We start from the raw sequence: 16,415 nt of genomic DNA on the forward strand, positions 1-16,415 counted from the left end.
TACACAAATTTTATGCAAGTATTTTGCGAAGAGTTTTGAAGGAAATTTGCTGTGGGAAACTCGCTGAAATGTATGCCATTGGGTTCTCTTGCTACGAAGGAATGCAATAAGGGTAAAACTACCTATCATCCTGGCTATCATAGAACTTCAGTTATAGGGTACTGAAGCTGCCACTTCATAAACAGGAATACATATTTTTGTTCTCATTTCTGAAGTGACAACTTTAAAACCCTATAACTTAAGTTCCGTGATAGGCAAAAAGACAGTTTTACCCTCATTGCATTCCTTGGTGTCAAGAGAACCCAAAGGCATACATTTCAGCGAGTTTCCCTCAAGAAATTTTTTTCAAGGCTCTTCACAAAATACATGCATAAAAAATGCATTAGTGCTCAAGGAATTGTTTTACATGAAATTAAATGATATATTTAGAATCGGCACACAAAAATACATACAGTAGAACCCCGTTCATACGTTTTTCACCGGACCGGGAAAAAAAAACGTAACAGCCGGGAAAACGCAACAGTGAGGAAAGCACCGAAAATTAATGAAAACAGTGCAGCTTTGACTTAAAACAATTAATTTCCGCAAATTGACCCTAGGACTTTAAAAAATCGAGAATGGTGGATTGCAGTTTCCTTCGCTCGCTGGAAAGAACAACGCGTTTCTCAATAGCAAAGGCCGCATTGCTGTCAGCGTCGCTTTGCAGTGCGGCCACACCGCACCCAGCAGTGCTGTGCAGTTCACGCGCTCACTGCAGTCCACGCTGAAGCGACGTTGTGCACAGCGTCAAGCACTGAAATGTTCGTAGGCTGCTCGCCGCGCTGCTCCGCGTAAGCCGCCCTGGCTGCCTGTCGACTGCGTTTAGTACGTCCAGCTTTTCCTCAAGGGGAAGCACCTTCCGCTTACGCAACGCTATCACGCCATCAAAGCAGGATAAAGATGTTGCGACTGAGAGAAGGATGAAAAGGAAATTGCACGGGCCTGCCAACTGGCTCCAGCTGAGCCACCACCGCCGCCACTTGCAGATAGAGGAGAGTTAAAAGATAAAAAGAAAGAGTGAAAGAAAAGAAAAGACGCGCGTCGCAACAACTTCGGCGGACGCTGGCTGGGAAAAACAGATAAGCGACCGCAGCCGCGCGCCTCCTCGTCACCACCTCCCACGATAAAGATCACGGCATTCGGCGTTCGCGAGGCAGATAGCCATCTAGTGGCGGCTTCTCCAACTCGCGTGCGGCTTCTTGCAGCCAGTTCCGTAGCCAAGCCTGGCCAAGACTCGTCAAAAATCAAAATGGCGGTTGGCGCGCATTGCCCGGGCTGGTTCGGGCAGCCCGGTTGCGACGTATCATGCGGTATCATTTCCTCGGCTACGACGTAACAGCGGGGTTCCCAATACATTGGATCCTATGGAAGCTATGCCGGGACTCGAAGAAAACGACGTAACAGCCGGGAAAACGCAGCAGTGAGGAACGTAACAGCGGGGTTCTACTGTATTTCCTGAAGATTTCTTAACTGAGACTTTGTTAACAAAATTTTTTTTCTCAAGACCAGGCTCCCCCCTTAAGTCTGCAGTGAAGCTCCGCCCACATTCAGCCTCCGCGCACAGAACTCCTCCACACCAGAAAAGTAGTCCACTGCTTAAACGTTTCTCGTTACCTAAAATAAGAAGCTTATCACAAGAAAAAAGATTATGAGCTCTTGAATTTTGATATGTGAATTGTTTGATATAGTCAGACATTAAAACACCAATTTCGTTTACTGTTGCGATTGGCCAGCGGAGTAATACAAGACGCCATGGACCGCAGCCCAGTGTTAGCAACTGCTGTTTTTTTAAGTTGTACCCTACTATAGTGTCGGCATTGGCCCCATCAGTTGACACCCCATGTGTCTAGCACATGGGGTGTGACAGCTAGGGGATGACTGCATATTATGAGCATGATCTCAGTTATGTTGTCGAGGGAGGAATGGTGTTTATGGCAGTGGGGAGAGATGGCAGAGTGCAGCAGTGAGATGTTCGCTCTGTCTGCTAGTAAGTATTACTGGAAGAGTGCCATTCACTTAGTTGTTTCTTAGTGCACGTGCATGCAGGCTTGTGCGCATTTATGTCGACCACAACGCAGATGTGTTTGAGTCCAACCACACGTGCAGCATTTGTTTGGTACGTTCGGAACCATTCATCTTTTTTTCTAGCCAAATGTTTTGAGTGTCAGTGTGCTGCAGTTTGAGTGAGGCATAGGGCATCCTTGTTTTGCATGAACACTCTCACCGGTCTTCAGGGTACATACTATACCTGAATTCAAACTCTTGTCGGTCAGTGTTAGGTGCACACAGCATGCCACGGCTGTGTTGGGGGATTACTCAGGTTTTGCACCCCTGTGTGGCACTGCTTGACAGCCATGGCAGTCCATTGAGATATCGGTCATGAGGTGAAATGAAGCTCACAGCTTCATTTGAAAGCGTTTCACCTCGTGACTGAAAGCTCACTGGACGAGCATGGTTGTCAAGCAGTGCCATACAGGGGTGCAAAACCTGAGTGCTCCACCCATTTGTTTACTATGAATATAGCAGTAGGTTGACTGTGGGGCTCTCAGTAAGATCTCTCTCGATAATAAGATCTCAATAAGTTTTCAAGGTACTCACCTATGGGGCAGAAACGTGGAGGCTAACAAAGAGGGTTCAGCTTAAGTCAAGGACAATGCAGCGAGCTATGGAAAGAAAAACGATGGGTACAACGTTAAGAGATCGGAAGCGGGCAGAGTGGGTGAGGGAACAAACGTGGGTTAATGACATCCTAGTTGAAATCAAGAGGAAGAAATGGGCTTGGGCAGGGCATGTAATGCGAAGGAAAGATAACCGCTGGTCCTTAAGGGTAACGGAGTGGATTCCGAGAGAAGGCAAGCGTAGCAGGGTGCGGCAGAAAGATAGGTGGGCGGATGAGATTAGGAAGTTCACGGAATTACGGTGGTCGCAACTGGCGAAGGACAGGATTAATTGGAGAGTCATGGGAGGGGCCCTTGCCCTGCAGTGGGTGTAGTCAGGCTGATGATGATGATGATGAAGTTTCCAAGGAGCCGGAGGGCTTGGGAGCTGCATGTGGGGTGGCCTCTAATCACTGAACTGAACTGGGGTGGGGGATGTTGTTCCACTGCTGGTGCAGAGATGTGGCACTGCTGGGGACCTGTGACACTGGCTGCCAGGAGATGGCCGAACGCCTGGGCTGGAAGGTGAGAGTCGCATGCGGCAGCAGAGCACCACTGAACAAGGTGCCCTGCATCTGTGCATTCAGCCAGGATGCTTGCTGATGCTTGTCACCGTGCTTTAGCGCTGCAGCTTTGTGCTTGGAAATTAAAAGTGACCTGAGGCAGTGATAACCGTAGCATGTCACCTCAGTCAACAACGGGGCAGCATTCATGACTCAATTCTTCGGTCCTTTAACGTAACAGACCCCTCTAGCCCCGTGCTTGGTACCGTAGACTTGCGATAATTCAAACTCTGATAATTCATACTTTTGGTTAATTCAGACAAATTGGAAAATTTTATTGGCTGGCTGTATCTTCAATGCATTTTAAAGCCGCTTAATTCGTACTGCCATTTCACATTGGTTAATTTAAACTTTTTTTGTCTTGCTCTGACATTCCTGACACACGAAAGACTGCCGACTGAAGTCGGATGAGTCAGGTTTATGGCGTTGTGAGCTGAAAACCTGGCCCCTCCAACCGGTTAGCTCCGACGCGGCCCGAAGGGGAGCCGTGTCGATCAGAGTTGCCCCATGGCGACATAATTTTGTTTTCCGAGGTTCACTACCAGCCCGCGACGATTGCGGCTGCCGGATGCACACCTGCGAACTAAGCCCAACTGCACGCCGATTCGGACGTTAATTGGCACATCGCTGACCTTTTTAACGCGAGAGCTTTAAAGAGCTGAAGAGCATCAAAGAGCTTGTGAGGCAGAAAAGCCGGCGTCGTCGTCGTCGTCACCACAAAGGCTACCCTGCTGCCGCGGCTCAGTCCCATCACTCTGCATGCAGACTTTGAGCAGCTGCTCGTCTCTGCTCTGTAAGAGCGCAGAACCCCCCCCCGCTTACGCGGCTGCTGATAAGCGGTGGCAGCCCGATGACGCTATCACGTTCTCCTCTTCGGCGTCGATAATATGCGCTCATTGCGAGTTGCTGGTTGTGTGGTGAGGCCAAGGGAGTGACATTCTCATAGAGCCAATGGGGACGTTTTTTTTTCGAAGGCGATGGTGGCGGCACCTGGGAGAGGCGGTAAACGCAGTCAAAAATCCAATATGGCGGTGCGCGTTTAGGTGGCTGGTTGTGGCCGGTTGCTCGCGCGTGCCTGGTGCTGGCAGCCGCTGGCTCGATCCAAGCTTTGTAAATACTGGTGATTAACTGATCCCGCGCTGCATTCACGCTCGATTTCCTAAGTACTTATGAAATCTGCTCACTCGCTTTTGTATTTCGATGTGTCTGTTGATGTAGCATGGTGTATGGTGGCGAGCGGCGCGACTGCTTAGCAGCTGCGCTCGCTCGAGAACGTAAAGCGGAAATGGTTTTGTACAAAGAACAATTTATTAAAGGAACATCAGCAGTGACCATCGATGTTCAACAAGTGATTTTAGGTATCAGTGACATTGCAGTATCAGAAACAGGCATCCGAAAAATCAAAATAAAAAAACGCCATTATGTAAACCTAGAAGACATGAGCGCACAGAGAATATATAGGGGATAAAAAATGGTATCAAGGTAAGTACAGTATACATAATAAAATGCTACATGACTGAATAAAGGTTTGTACGCGACTTTGTAAGAGATTTAGGTAAATAGCAGGGAAGTAAGACATCTGACATGTATTGAAACGCATCAGTCTGTGGCTATGAATAAACACACGCAGAGAAAGGCAGCGAAAATTTTCAACCTTTGACTTGTGTAGAAGAAATCACATTGCGTTGGGCTAGAGACAACATAATATGCTGCAGTGCTAGTTCTTAGTATAAAGACTCCAAGAAAACCTCACTGTGTGACTCAACATGACGCCAATGACGCTGCTGCAGTGCGGATGTCGCTGACGTCGCCGTTTTCGCTTGCGCGGCTGACCGGGCGTCATCTGCTTGTCGTCTGCTGCCGCGTTGCCTGCGGCGACATCTTCGCAACTAATTTCTTTGACATCTTATTTTTAATACCTATGGCTGGTTATAATTTAGTTCATAAGCATGTTTTTATTATTGATAGTGGTCGAAAAATTTCACTTTTATTAGGCTTAACTGCAGCCGCGTTTACCACCGATACCAGGATCGCTGCAATCGTTTTGACCGTGGCGCCACCCTCGGCGCGGACGCGCAACTTGCAACATGCCACAGCCCTGGTGAGGCCTCCTTACTTGGACACTGCCGCACATAAGGTGGTCCAACTGCTACTGTGCTGCACCTGTGAAGGAGGCTGCGGAAAGCCTTACTCTTCTGGAGCAGTCCTTCTTTGATATTCCCGACAGTGAGCATGCACTACAAAGTGACGGAATGGCGAAAAACCATCACTGCTGCGCAGTTTTTTTTCACTTGATAGCAGACGGCCACTGCCTGTTTTTTTGTAGCTCTTCAACTTTTTGGTCTTCGTATGATTCGGACCTTTTCTTCGTCCTTTGAGGTTTTCAAAAATTCTATTGCGAAACCAGCACGTTACTGATAACATTTTTCTACCACTCTTTAATAAACCAACTTATCACTGCCTTTTCCCTATATTTTATGTTGTTTTGTTTAGTGCTTTACTTTATTTTGCTTACTTTACTTTGCCTTACTTTGTGCACATAGTTGGGAATGTTTAGAATTGCTTCGAAATCGTAGAGGCCTCCGCGGCCCTTTTCGCACTGCGACACAGTAGCAGTAGTGCCTCTTCAGAAATGCCCCCATTGTATTTTGAAGTTCGTGGCACGGACTTTGAACACCATGTTTCAGGGTGCTAGGAGAACGGGAGAAACACATGGATGCAAGCAAGGAAAATATGCATGGGCATTAGAATGGTGTGCTGCCATCCCAAAATAAAACTAAGAGAGTAATGACCCATCAAGTAGCATTTGAAACGGCACGACTGGGCGATGTGCATGCTCAAAGGCAGTCGCAGGATGTTGCGAAGTTAAGAAGATTGGTTTAGTTAGTTTATGGGGGTTTAGCGTCCCGAAGCAACTCTGGCTATGAGGGACGCCGCAGTGAAGAAGAGCGAAACCGAAACTATGTGACTGAGCTAAATTTGGCAATGGAGGCTTGTCATCATCGCGCCTGCCATAGCACGTATACAAGAGGTGAGCGGTTGCCTCTGTTTTATGCAGTTCAGGTTCAAGGAGGTCTATTTAGATCATTGCTGGCAGCGTGGTTCATACCTCGACGCAACCCGCTGTCCGAATCAACCGGTGCGAGCCCACCCATGCTTACATTAACAAGCGTCCGACACCATAGACTTGCATGGGCGACAGCCGGGACCACGCTCCTAGTTTGGATTGTCTGAATTTCCCAACTAACGAGATTTCTTTGTTACTTAATTAGAGGCTGCCGGAACATGTAGACAGTACTTGGCACGCCTGTTGAGCATGCAAGGCCACAGTTTTAAGAAAATTGGGGGGGGGGGGGGGGGGGGGGTGCATTTTGTTAACCTAAAGTGCGGTGAGGTGAAAGCCTTAAGCACGGTGTTGCTGCTTGTGTCACTGATGTGTGGTTAAGTTGTTAAGCTTCGCCTCGAAGAGTGGAACGCGACAGCGTCTTGCAACGCTGCCAGGGAGTCCATAGAACGCCATCGCCCATTTGGCTCTACCCCTTGCTCGTCAGTAAATTGGTTTTTGAGGAAAGGAAATGTATCTGTCTGGCAAGATAACCGCTGGTCCGTATTCCCGCAAATTTCTTAATCTCATCTGCCCGCCTAACTTTCTGCCGCCCCCTGCTACGCTTGCCTTCTCTTGGAATCCACTCCGCTACCCTTAAGGACCAGCGGTTATCTTGCCTTTGCATTACATGCCCTGCCCAATTCAATTCTTTTCAATTCAATTTATTCTCTAGTTATACACTGGAACGTTCTCCGGGCTAAAAGGGCCGACTGGACCTTGACTGAGTCCCGGAGACATTTACAGAGCAGTGACAGGCTGTATACAGAGAAATGCTATACAGTACAAAATTAAACAAAGTGTATACATATAAAAAGTACATACATATATACAAAGCACACAAAAGAGGACACATATACAGAGTTATATAACCACAAAATGCGAGGCAGAAGGAAATTACAATTTACTGAAGTATTCGTGTAGCTTTTTGCGCGAAAAGCTATTCATATCTTTTTGGCGATTTAATATAACAGGTAGATCGTGCTTTTTGGACTGCAATTTATAATTGGTGCTAAAATGAGGAAACATCCAGTTTAATAATGACTTAATGTATGCTGAAACAACCTGCTCTGAGCAGTTGTAGTATGATTAGTCCCGAAATAAAATTTGTGCAGGCAAGGTGGTGGTTGAGGCATGCATAGATTTGGGTGCTTGAGGTGCCTAAGAGACACTCGAAGGAACCCCCACAGGGTTCTGCTGAACCTCTTTCTCTGATAGTTGGCTGCTTGTGTGCCGAGGGATCACTGTTTGAGGGATCGCTGTTCGAGGGATCACTGTTCGAGGGACCAATGTGTCGAAGGATCACTGTGTCGAGGGATCACTGTTCGAGGATCAATGTGTCGAGGATCACTGTTCAAGGGATTACTGTGTTGAGGGATTAGTGTTGAGGTATCACTGTCCAAGGGATCACTTTGTCGAGGGGTCACTGTGTCGAGGGATCACTGTGTCGAGGGATCACTGTTCAAGGGATCACTGTTCCAGGGATCAATGTGTCGAAGGATCACTGTTCCAGAGATTACTGTGTTGAGGGATCACTGTTCGAAGGGATCAATGTGTGTCGAGGGGTCACTGTTCAAGGGATCAATGTGTCGAGGGATCACTGTTTGAGGGATCACTGTTTGAAGGATCACTGAGTCGAGGGATCACTGTTCGAGGGACCACTGTTCCAGGGATCACTGTTCCAGGGATCACTGTTCCAGGGATCAATGTGTTGAGGGATCACTGTTCGAGGGATCAATGTGTTGAGGGATCACTGTTCAAGGGATCAATGTGTCGAGGGATCACTGTTCAAGAGATCAATGTGTCGAGGGATCACTGTTTGGGGAATCACTGTGTGGAGAGATCACTGTTCAAGGGATCAATGTGTTGAGGGATCACTGTTCGAGGGACCAATGTGTCGAGGGATCACTGAGTCGAGGGGTCACTGTTCGAGGGGTCACTGTTCGAGGGATCACTGTTCAAGGGATCACTGTGTTGAGGGATCACTGTGTCGAGGATCACTGCTGTTCTGCTGGGTTCCCTCAGTGCCTGCTTCATTGGGGCCACACTGCTCGCAGGATGACCTGACGCAACTCATCGAGCGGGTGGAAAAGGAGAGAGCAGCCGAGGCCCAAGCCTTGGCCGACCAGAAAGCTGCGGCTGCCAAGGCTGCCAAGGAAGCGGCCGCTGAAGAGGCCCGGAAGAAACGGGAAGCTGAGAAAAAGCTGGAGGCCGAGAAGAAGCCAGAGGCCGAGAAGAAGCACGAGGCTGAGAAGAAGTGCAGTGAAGCCAACAAGGGAGGTAAGCAGCGGTCGTCCAGGGACCCATCGGCGGTGTCCTGGGGTCCATCTACCCGTGTCGTGCCAGCACTCATTGGACTGTTCCAACGCTGGCGCAAGAAATAAAGGTGGCCACAGCACCACCTGCACCACTCGAACTCCAAAAGAGTCGCATGTGGGACCGTCTCGTAGCACGGGAGTGAGGCTGCTTCATTTTGGCAATGGCTGGGACTTTGTTAAGCTCTGGGATTGCATTGCAGCTTGGCTTCTGTTGGGTCACGTTGCAAGACCTTATAACTTCCAAATTCTTTTTCTTCTTTCTGCGGGAAGCATAAAAATGACCCTGGAAGCTAAGCCAGATACAATGGCCAAGAAAAGCAATAAAGGTGAAATCCTTCTAGGAAACGCAAAATTCTTAGACACGGAATTCTGAGTTTGTGTATGTATGCCTGGGATGTATGCGTAGTGTGTCAGCCTGGGGACCAGTGGGTGTAGTTACTCTTTTTACCGAGCCCTACATGCCAAGCAGTGCTGTTCTAAGCAGGCTGTTTTCCAAAGCTATGCAATTCTGCAGTTTCCAGCTCATCGTGAATGTGGGCTGTTGGCCAGAGGTCAAGGCAGTCAGTATAGGGGCGAAGTTGCCATGGTGGCTCAGTGGTTATGGTGCTTGGCTGTTGACCTGAAAGACACGGGTTCGATCCTGGCCGCGGCAGTCGAATTTCGATGTAGGCGAAATTCTAGAGGCCCGTGTACTGTGCGATGTCAGTGCACATTAAAGAACACCAGGTGGTCGAAATTTCTGGAGCCCTTCACTACGGCGTCCCTCATAGCCTGGGTCGCTTAGGGACGTTAAGCCCCATAAACCAAACAATCAATGAGTGTAGAGAGGAGCTGTTCCGCAGTTATTTCGCTCCTGCGTGGTTTCACATGCTCGAGCTCTGCGTCCATTCTCTCGCCACTGCACTCATCAGTCCTCGCAACCTGTGGCAGACTGTGCTCGTAGTGTTTAAACTGGACGTTCCTCTGTTCTTGCGCAGGTATCCAAGCTACGTCACGTTGCTCGCAGTAACAAAAGGGTAGAAAGAGCCCACGATTTCTTCTCCCTGGATAAAAACTGGGCCCTGTCAGTCTTGGAAGGTAAATCGGAGTAGCTTACGGAAGGGGCACATTCAGTGCTGGCTGCTTGTTGGCCTGCTCAGCCATGCACCTTTGTCCCTTCACTCCGCCTTGCACTCTTTTTTTTGACAATCGTCCATCTCTTTCATTGTCTTCCAGTGAGGCAGCCACAGCACGTGCACACTCACTGTGGGCAAAAGGGTGGAAACACTTCAGAGAGCGACAGTCCTTCAAATTGCCTGGGATACCAAAATTTCTAGCATACAATCCGCATCTTATTTGTAGTCTCCAGGGCACAATTTTAGCTGCAGAAGGTTTCTTGTTAGTCATAGGTCTGCACCTGGCATGTGATCCACACTTGGTACATAATCCTCACCTGGCATTTGACCTAAGTCTCCAGGACGCATAACTGGGATCAGAAGCCAATAACTCCGTTACAAGGTGGTTGGTCAAAGCCAAACTTGCAGATGTGATAGTCGTACTCACGCTCTCCAGTGTGGTGCAGTGAAAGCAGATGTTCGTTGGAAAGTGCGACACCTATGCGTCTAGATCTCTTTCCCTCATCCTGGAGACTTTTGTCTCGATAGTACATTGTCCTCATCTGGTACAGTCGCCGACCGATTTTTCGGACTTGGCGGGACCCAAAAAATGGTCTGAATAATTGAACAGTCCAAAAAATCCACGAACTTAACAAAAGAAACTTTTCTGCGAAAAATCGGCTTTGAAAATCGCCGCTCCCCATGTTCCGCCTACAAGTGATAATATTCGCCTCTATCTGGGCCGCAGCCATGCTTTCGTCATGTCCGCACCCTATCACATCATGATACCAGACATGCACTCATCATGATACCAAGGGTTTGGTTTGGTTTATTTGGGTTTAACGTCCCGAAGCAACTCAGGCTATGAGGGACGCCGTAGTGGAGGCCTGCGGAAATTTGTGACCACCTGGGGTTCTTTAGCATGCACTGACATTGCACAGCACACGGGCCTCTAGAATTTTGCCTTCATCGAAATTCAGCTGCTGCGGCCGGGATCGAACCCGCGTCTTTTGGGTCAGCAGCCGAGCGCCGTAACCACAGCCACCGCGCCGGGGCTCATGATACCAATGAGTGCACTTGCTGCACGAAGCAAGAACAGTCAGTTTGCATGGGGCAAAAATGCTCATGAAGACCGAGAGGTGACCCATCGGTAACCCACTGTAAGACGCGAGCGGTAGCGAGCGCCTCCGAATGCAGTCCCCCCCCCCCCCCCCTCTCTCTACCGCGTTTGCTGCCCCTCAGCGTGGGAGGCATCGTCCAAGCCGTGACGGATGCTGCAGCTTCCCCACTGTCCCGTTTTCAATGCGATCGTGTGCTCTCTGCAGGCCAAATATGTAATGCCTGCAGCCGTATTCTGGAATTTATGGCACTTTGTGTAAGTGCAGTACTGTGACAGGTTCCTCATGGATACCTGAAAAGGTGCACACCACGTACTTCTCCCACCTAGGAGCGTTGCAGATTATGTGTGACCATTCTCTCTCTCTCAGGAGGTGTCGCTTGATCATTGTCTCGCAGTCGGTCAGCCACATTGCTTGCGTCCTGCTGCGCGTTTCACTGATAAGGCTCCAAGACGTTGTTTGTGCATGCAGTTCTTTAGGATGGTGCACTTATTTGCAGAGTAGAAGCTGCATATCCGTGGGAACTCGCCTGCTACTACGTTCCTTGTGTCATTTTCAGTTGTCACAGCATTCTCACTCAGGCTGAAGGCCACATGGGCTTTTTTTTTTTGCCTTGCATCATTGGATGCTTCCGCTTTTCACTTTCAGCGAATTGCACAGAACCTCTGACCACTACTGAGGACAGTGCCAGCTTATACATGTTCACGCACTCTGTTGTCCTCTTGCAACCTCAGGAGTGCTGCACAACTTTTCATTTGGGGGGAGTCCGGCATTCTGTATGGGTTTCCCTCGACTCCCATAGCAGGCATCCTGGCTGACAACTTTTTCCCATGTTTCCTTGCATAGGATGGCTACGGCTACCTACTTTATTTTGGGGAGCCTGCCTCAAAGCCAGAGTGGCATTAGTGCCCATGCCAGAGTGGATCTACCCTGCCAAGCTGTGTTGGAATGCCATCTTCACTGGGGGCGATTTGCTTCAGATTGTTCAGCCTTCCCCATGCGCTTTGCCTCCCCATTGGTCTGCCAGTGGCTTTGTTGCTTTTTGCAGCCCCTAGTTTATTTTATTTATTTATTTCAGATACTGTCAATCGCATTGGGATTTTTACAGGATGGGCACATAGTAAGAAGGTACCAATCGAATACAAATGGGATGGAATACATTATAAAACACTGTTGGTTGCAAATAATTACATGAGTATGGGAAAAAAATACAGATAACTTAAAATAAAACAAAAAACGATAGCGCATTTTTCACAGAAAAGGGTACAACTTTATTCATTGTAAGTAATGTCTTCATACAGATGCTGTTATATGCAGTGATATGAGTGGTCTGTTGTGCTGGTCCAATTATGTTTCTACTAGAGTTACAAATTTCTGCAAAGATGTATGAGTAGTGATAGAGGGGTTCAAATGATGTAATGCATGGCATATCAGCTTTTATATGCTGGCATTTAGCTAGCATAATGCTGGCATATCAGCATTTTTTTCGCCAGTGTCATCTTTTGCCTGTCCGTCTAGTTGCAGTGCACTGCAAAAAGTTGAAGAAATGCGTTGCACAATTATTAGCACCTGTCCTCTCCCGCTGCTCTATTTTCCCAGGAGAGGAGGTTCGGGCAACCCCAGGGGGCATTCCAAAAAGGGGTGAGGGGCACTGATGCGTAATAAAAACATATGGAAATCTAGCAGTGTGAGAGTTGTTAAGAACAACTCTTTGTAGCTGTGTGATGTGAACTGGCAGCATGGCATTCACATCGAGAGCACTCAGCGATTCTTAAACAAGGGTGGGTTATCTTCCAGTACTTATTGTCCAAAACAAGATAGCCTGCCTTTCACAGGTACAGAATCTTTCGCAAAGTTCATGACACATGGCATGAGGATTTTGTTTTGTAAGTAATAGTTTTAGTGTTTGTGGACGTGAACCCTTTGCTTTTGTTGTTTCTCGAGGCACACTTTAATTTAAAAGCCTGTTGTGTGATGGTCAGCTTTGTCTCTCATCATTTTTTATGGGTTCAAAACAATCAAGCTAACCGCTGCAGCCGTCTCGGATCCAGGTTGTGGTGTTTAAAGAAGTGAGATAGAATGGTTGCAAGACTCTACGCTGGCTCACTTGTATCTCTTGTGCTTGCCTCTCACCTCTGCCTGAACCCCACCCCCCGACCCCCACTATGCAGAGACATCAAAAAAGTGATGGGCCATTGTGACATCTGCCTCCCAAGTCCCCCGCACTTCTTGGCTTTGCCACCAGATGGCCGGTTATCTGTGGAGCTTCCTCTGTTCACTAGTTGGGAATCAGAGACCATGTCTATTGGGTCTGTAATTTTCCTTAGAAGTTTACTGCCAGCGTTGGCTGTCATGCTGAACTATCTATGTACGAAAGGATCGCACTTCTCATGGCACGGTTAGTGCAGTCGGAGCTTTGTGTCACTTCGACAGAGGCAGAAATGTTGACTTTTGTAAGGTGAAGATATAGCAGTGTGTTAACTTAGTATGTTAGAAATTGCAGTTGTTGATTGCTTGTTCATGCCGTGTACCTTGTAGCAAGTTCAAATAGCAACGAAAAGGTGAATGGTGAATATTTGTCGCTTTTTAGCCCATAGGGTCGTGCTGGCCAGTTTCATACTGATTGCGTTCAGAGTGACTGGAATCTGCGCACATTGACTGCTCCTCTAAGATGAAACAAGGCAGAATGGAGTGAGTAATGGAAGGAGGCCCTGGTATCGGCCACGCTGCTTAACTGTCTGACTTGTTGCTTCCTTTGATTATTAGCATTTCAGTGAACACAACCAGGAATGCTGGTTTTTGCCTAGTATGGAACCCTGTTGTAGTGATGGCATGTACTTTACTTGTTTGTTGTTCTACTTCAAGATTGATCATTTTTTTCCCAGCCGGTTGACCCAGCAAATGGGCAGAAGTGATGTCGACATTAAAAAAAGGACAGCGAGACATGGACAACTGTTGGCCCATGTCTATAGCCCAATATGACATAAGTCTTCAGTGAAGCTTTGCCCACATTCAGGACCACCACGCAGATTTCTTCCATGATGAAAAAGTATTCCATTGGTAAAGCTTTTCTTGTTACCTGCACAAGCAGCTAATTAAAAAAACAAAAATCTCCTGAATTTTGATGTCTATGGCTTGTCTGATATAACCGAACACTAAAAAACTGATTCTGTCTACTTTTGTTTCTGGTCAGTGGAGTAGTACAGGACAACTTGTACCATGGTCTCTTGTTAACTACTTCTGTTCTTTTGAAATGTATTTTAATAGTCGTTTTGTTTGTGTCCTTATTTTGTGCTCCTGTGGTGTCAATGAAACGCCAACTGGCCCAATCAGCCCTTGTGCGGGAGTGCTCTTTCCGACCTTCGTTGCTGGTCCCTGGTCCAGCATGCATTATAGCAGTCTTTGTTAAAAGTTGCTGTTGAGTTGCATCATGAATACTAACAAAATTAGAAAGGGAGGCTCCACAGCTCAGCTAGCGCTTAACGCAGTGGGTAGCACTTGCAGAGGTGTAGGTTCAACTGCTGCCCACAGCATGCTTTGCTTTTTTTCATATTTGACTGTAAACTTATATGCCTGTATCGTGCTTGGTGTGTTGTCGCACTTTCATTTTGTTCCCTTTCCTGTGCCACAGAGTTTAAGTTGGTTGCTGTCAAGTGCCATGTTATGTCTACTACGATGGGGAACACAATGTTCTATGGCTGAAAATTCTCAGTTCTTTGGCTGCATTATAGGCACTGTGCATTTCGGTACTCACAAAGGTTTTGAGTGCTGAATTCCACCGAAAGAGGGGAAGAAAAGAAAGCTGTAGGGCCACATGCCCGTAATTTTTTGACATATTGTCCGTATGACTGTGCTTGCAATTTGGTTCTCTCTGGTGAGAAGAGCCTCACTCTGTGTATGTGTGCAGTGGAAGTAAAAGGAACCAGTTTTGTTGTTAGCTGTTGTTTCTGAATGCGTTTTTACAATAAGTCGCAGTTAGAACCAGTACAGCGCAGTGCAGTGGCTCAGTGCCTAGGTGAAAATTTGTTAATGGGAATCTGCTGATTTGTACTGGTAACCAGTATGAAAGCTGCTGGTTTTCTGCTGGCTGTACTGGACCCAGATTTGTACTGGTTACTCCTGTAACCAGTGTGAAAGCTGCTGGTTTTCTGCTGGCTGTACTGGATCTGGATTTGTACTGGTTACTCCTGTAACCAGTATGAAAGCTGCTGGTTTTCTGCTGGCTGTACTGGATCCGGATTTGTACTGGTTACTCCTGTAACCAGTATGAAAGCTGCTGGTTTTCTGCTGGCTGCACTGGATCCAGGAGAGTGCTTACTGGTTTCCTGCTGGTTCTAGTTGGCAATCTACTGGCTTTCTGGCAGTTGTACTAATTCCAGCAGGGTACTTACTGGTTTCTGGCTGGCCTTAGCAAGTAACCTGCTGATCTTCTGTTGGTTGTACTGGTTCTCTTTGGTTCTCTTATATGATGCTGCTGGTACCAGTGTGTCACAGAAAAGCCGTCGTTGGTGGCCATTGCCACAACTTGGACCGGCCGTAAGGAAGCATTACAGGAGTGAAGGCACCTGCTGAGTCAGTGGCCCATCGTCTAACTGCCACATCTTTACACCAGGAATGGTACATGAGTAGCCAATGCGAATGGGACCCAATAATGCTATCGCATCCTACTCTTAAAGGCGAAGCCCCCCCAGTTTTTGATGATGGCAAATTTTAAAAGGGCCAGTGGACTCTGCGATGTGAGTGCACGTAAAGAAAGGGGACACCAAAGACAAAGACAGATACCAAAAGACATTACTTTCGTTGAAGATGTAGCTATTATAAGCTAGAAAAGGCTATTAAACAAAATACAGGTGTCACCACCACTGGCTGATTTCGCAAATAAACTACTGTGCCTTGACAGTTTTTTCTGGCCGGTATCAGAGAGGCTAGGCTACATCATTCACTTCATAACGGGGATCACTGAGTCTTTTTCCTTCTAGACATAACGGGTTTGAACCGAGTGGCAGGGAAAATATTTAATGCATTTTTCTCACCAATAATTGTCTTTTACATCCGCAAAAATATCACAGCCAGAAAGAGCCCTACAATGGATTTTTACTAAAGGAGAAATGTCTGTGGAGTTGTCTTTATCCATTTAAAGAACTCTAGGTGGTTGAAATTGGTTGGTTTATTGATTGTTGAGACCTCCCTCATCCAGTCAAGGCCAAGGAAGACAACAAATATTCGCTTAAACATTTGAGCAGTGTTGTAATAATTCTTCAAAAAAAGAACCCCAGGGGGTTGAAATTTCCGGAGTCTTTTGCTATGGTGTCTCTCATAGCCTGAGTCGCTTTGGGACGTTAAACTCCAATAAACCAGTAAACCAAACAATTAATGGAGTAACTGGAGAGACATTTCAGGATGGTGCTTTGAAGTTCAATTGGTTAAATTAGCAGAGAAAGTCTGCAGGAACACGGAACTCTGGAGGCTTGCTGTGAAGTAGTGTGCCGCCATCCGAAAATATGGCATCCGCCGAGTCGACAG

General features: G+C 47.3%; 1 protein-coding gene across 3 annotated transcripts in view; it reads left to right on the forward strand.

The window, feature by feature from the left end:
- Positions 1–14,829, forward strand: part of Sirt2 (NAD-dependent protein deacylase sirtuin-2) — a 57,838-nt gene extending 43,009 nt beyond the window's left edge. The window contains exons 14-16 of one of the 3 annotated variants that reach the window (XM_089563490.1): positions 3,155–3,221; positions 8,420–8,642; positions 13,064–14,829. In XM_089563490.1, coding sequence (XP_089419616.1) covers positions 3,155–3,221; positions 8,420–8,642; positions 13,064–13,080 — 307 coding nt within the window. In that variant the 3' untranslated portion in view covers positions 13,081–14,829. Of the gene's footprint in view, positions 1–3,154; positions 3,222–8,419; positions 9,288–13,063 lie in introns of those variants that run through there. The other 2 variants (XM_089563488.1, XM_089563489.1) reach the window with 2 other exon arrangements.
- Positions 14,830–16,415: the final 1,586 nt, after the last annotated feature.

This window comes from Amblyomma mixtum, chromosome 10, assembly GCF_055824585.1.
Source record: "Amblyomma mixtum isolate Tamu chromosome 10, ASM5582458v1, whole genome shotgun sequence".
NCBI classification, from domain to species: Eukaryota; Metazoa; Arthropoda; class Arachnida; order Ixodida; family Ixodidae; genus Amblyomma; species Amblyomma mixtum.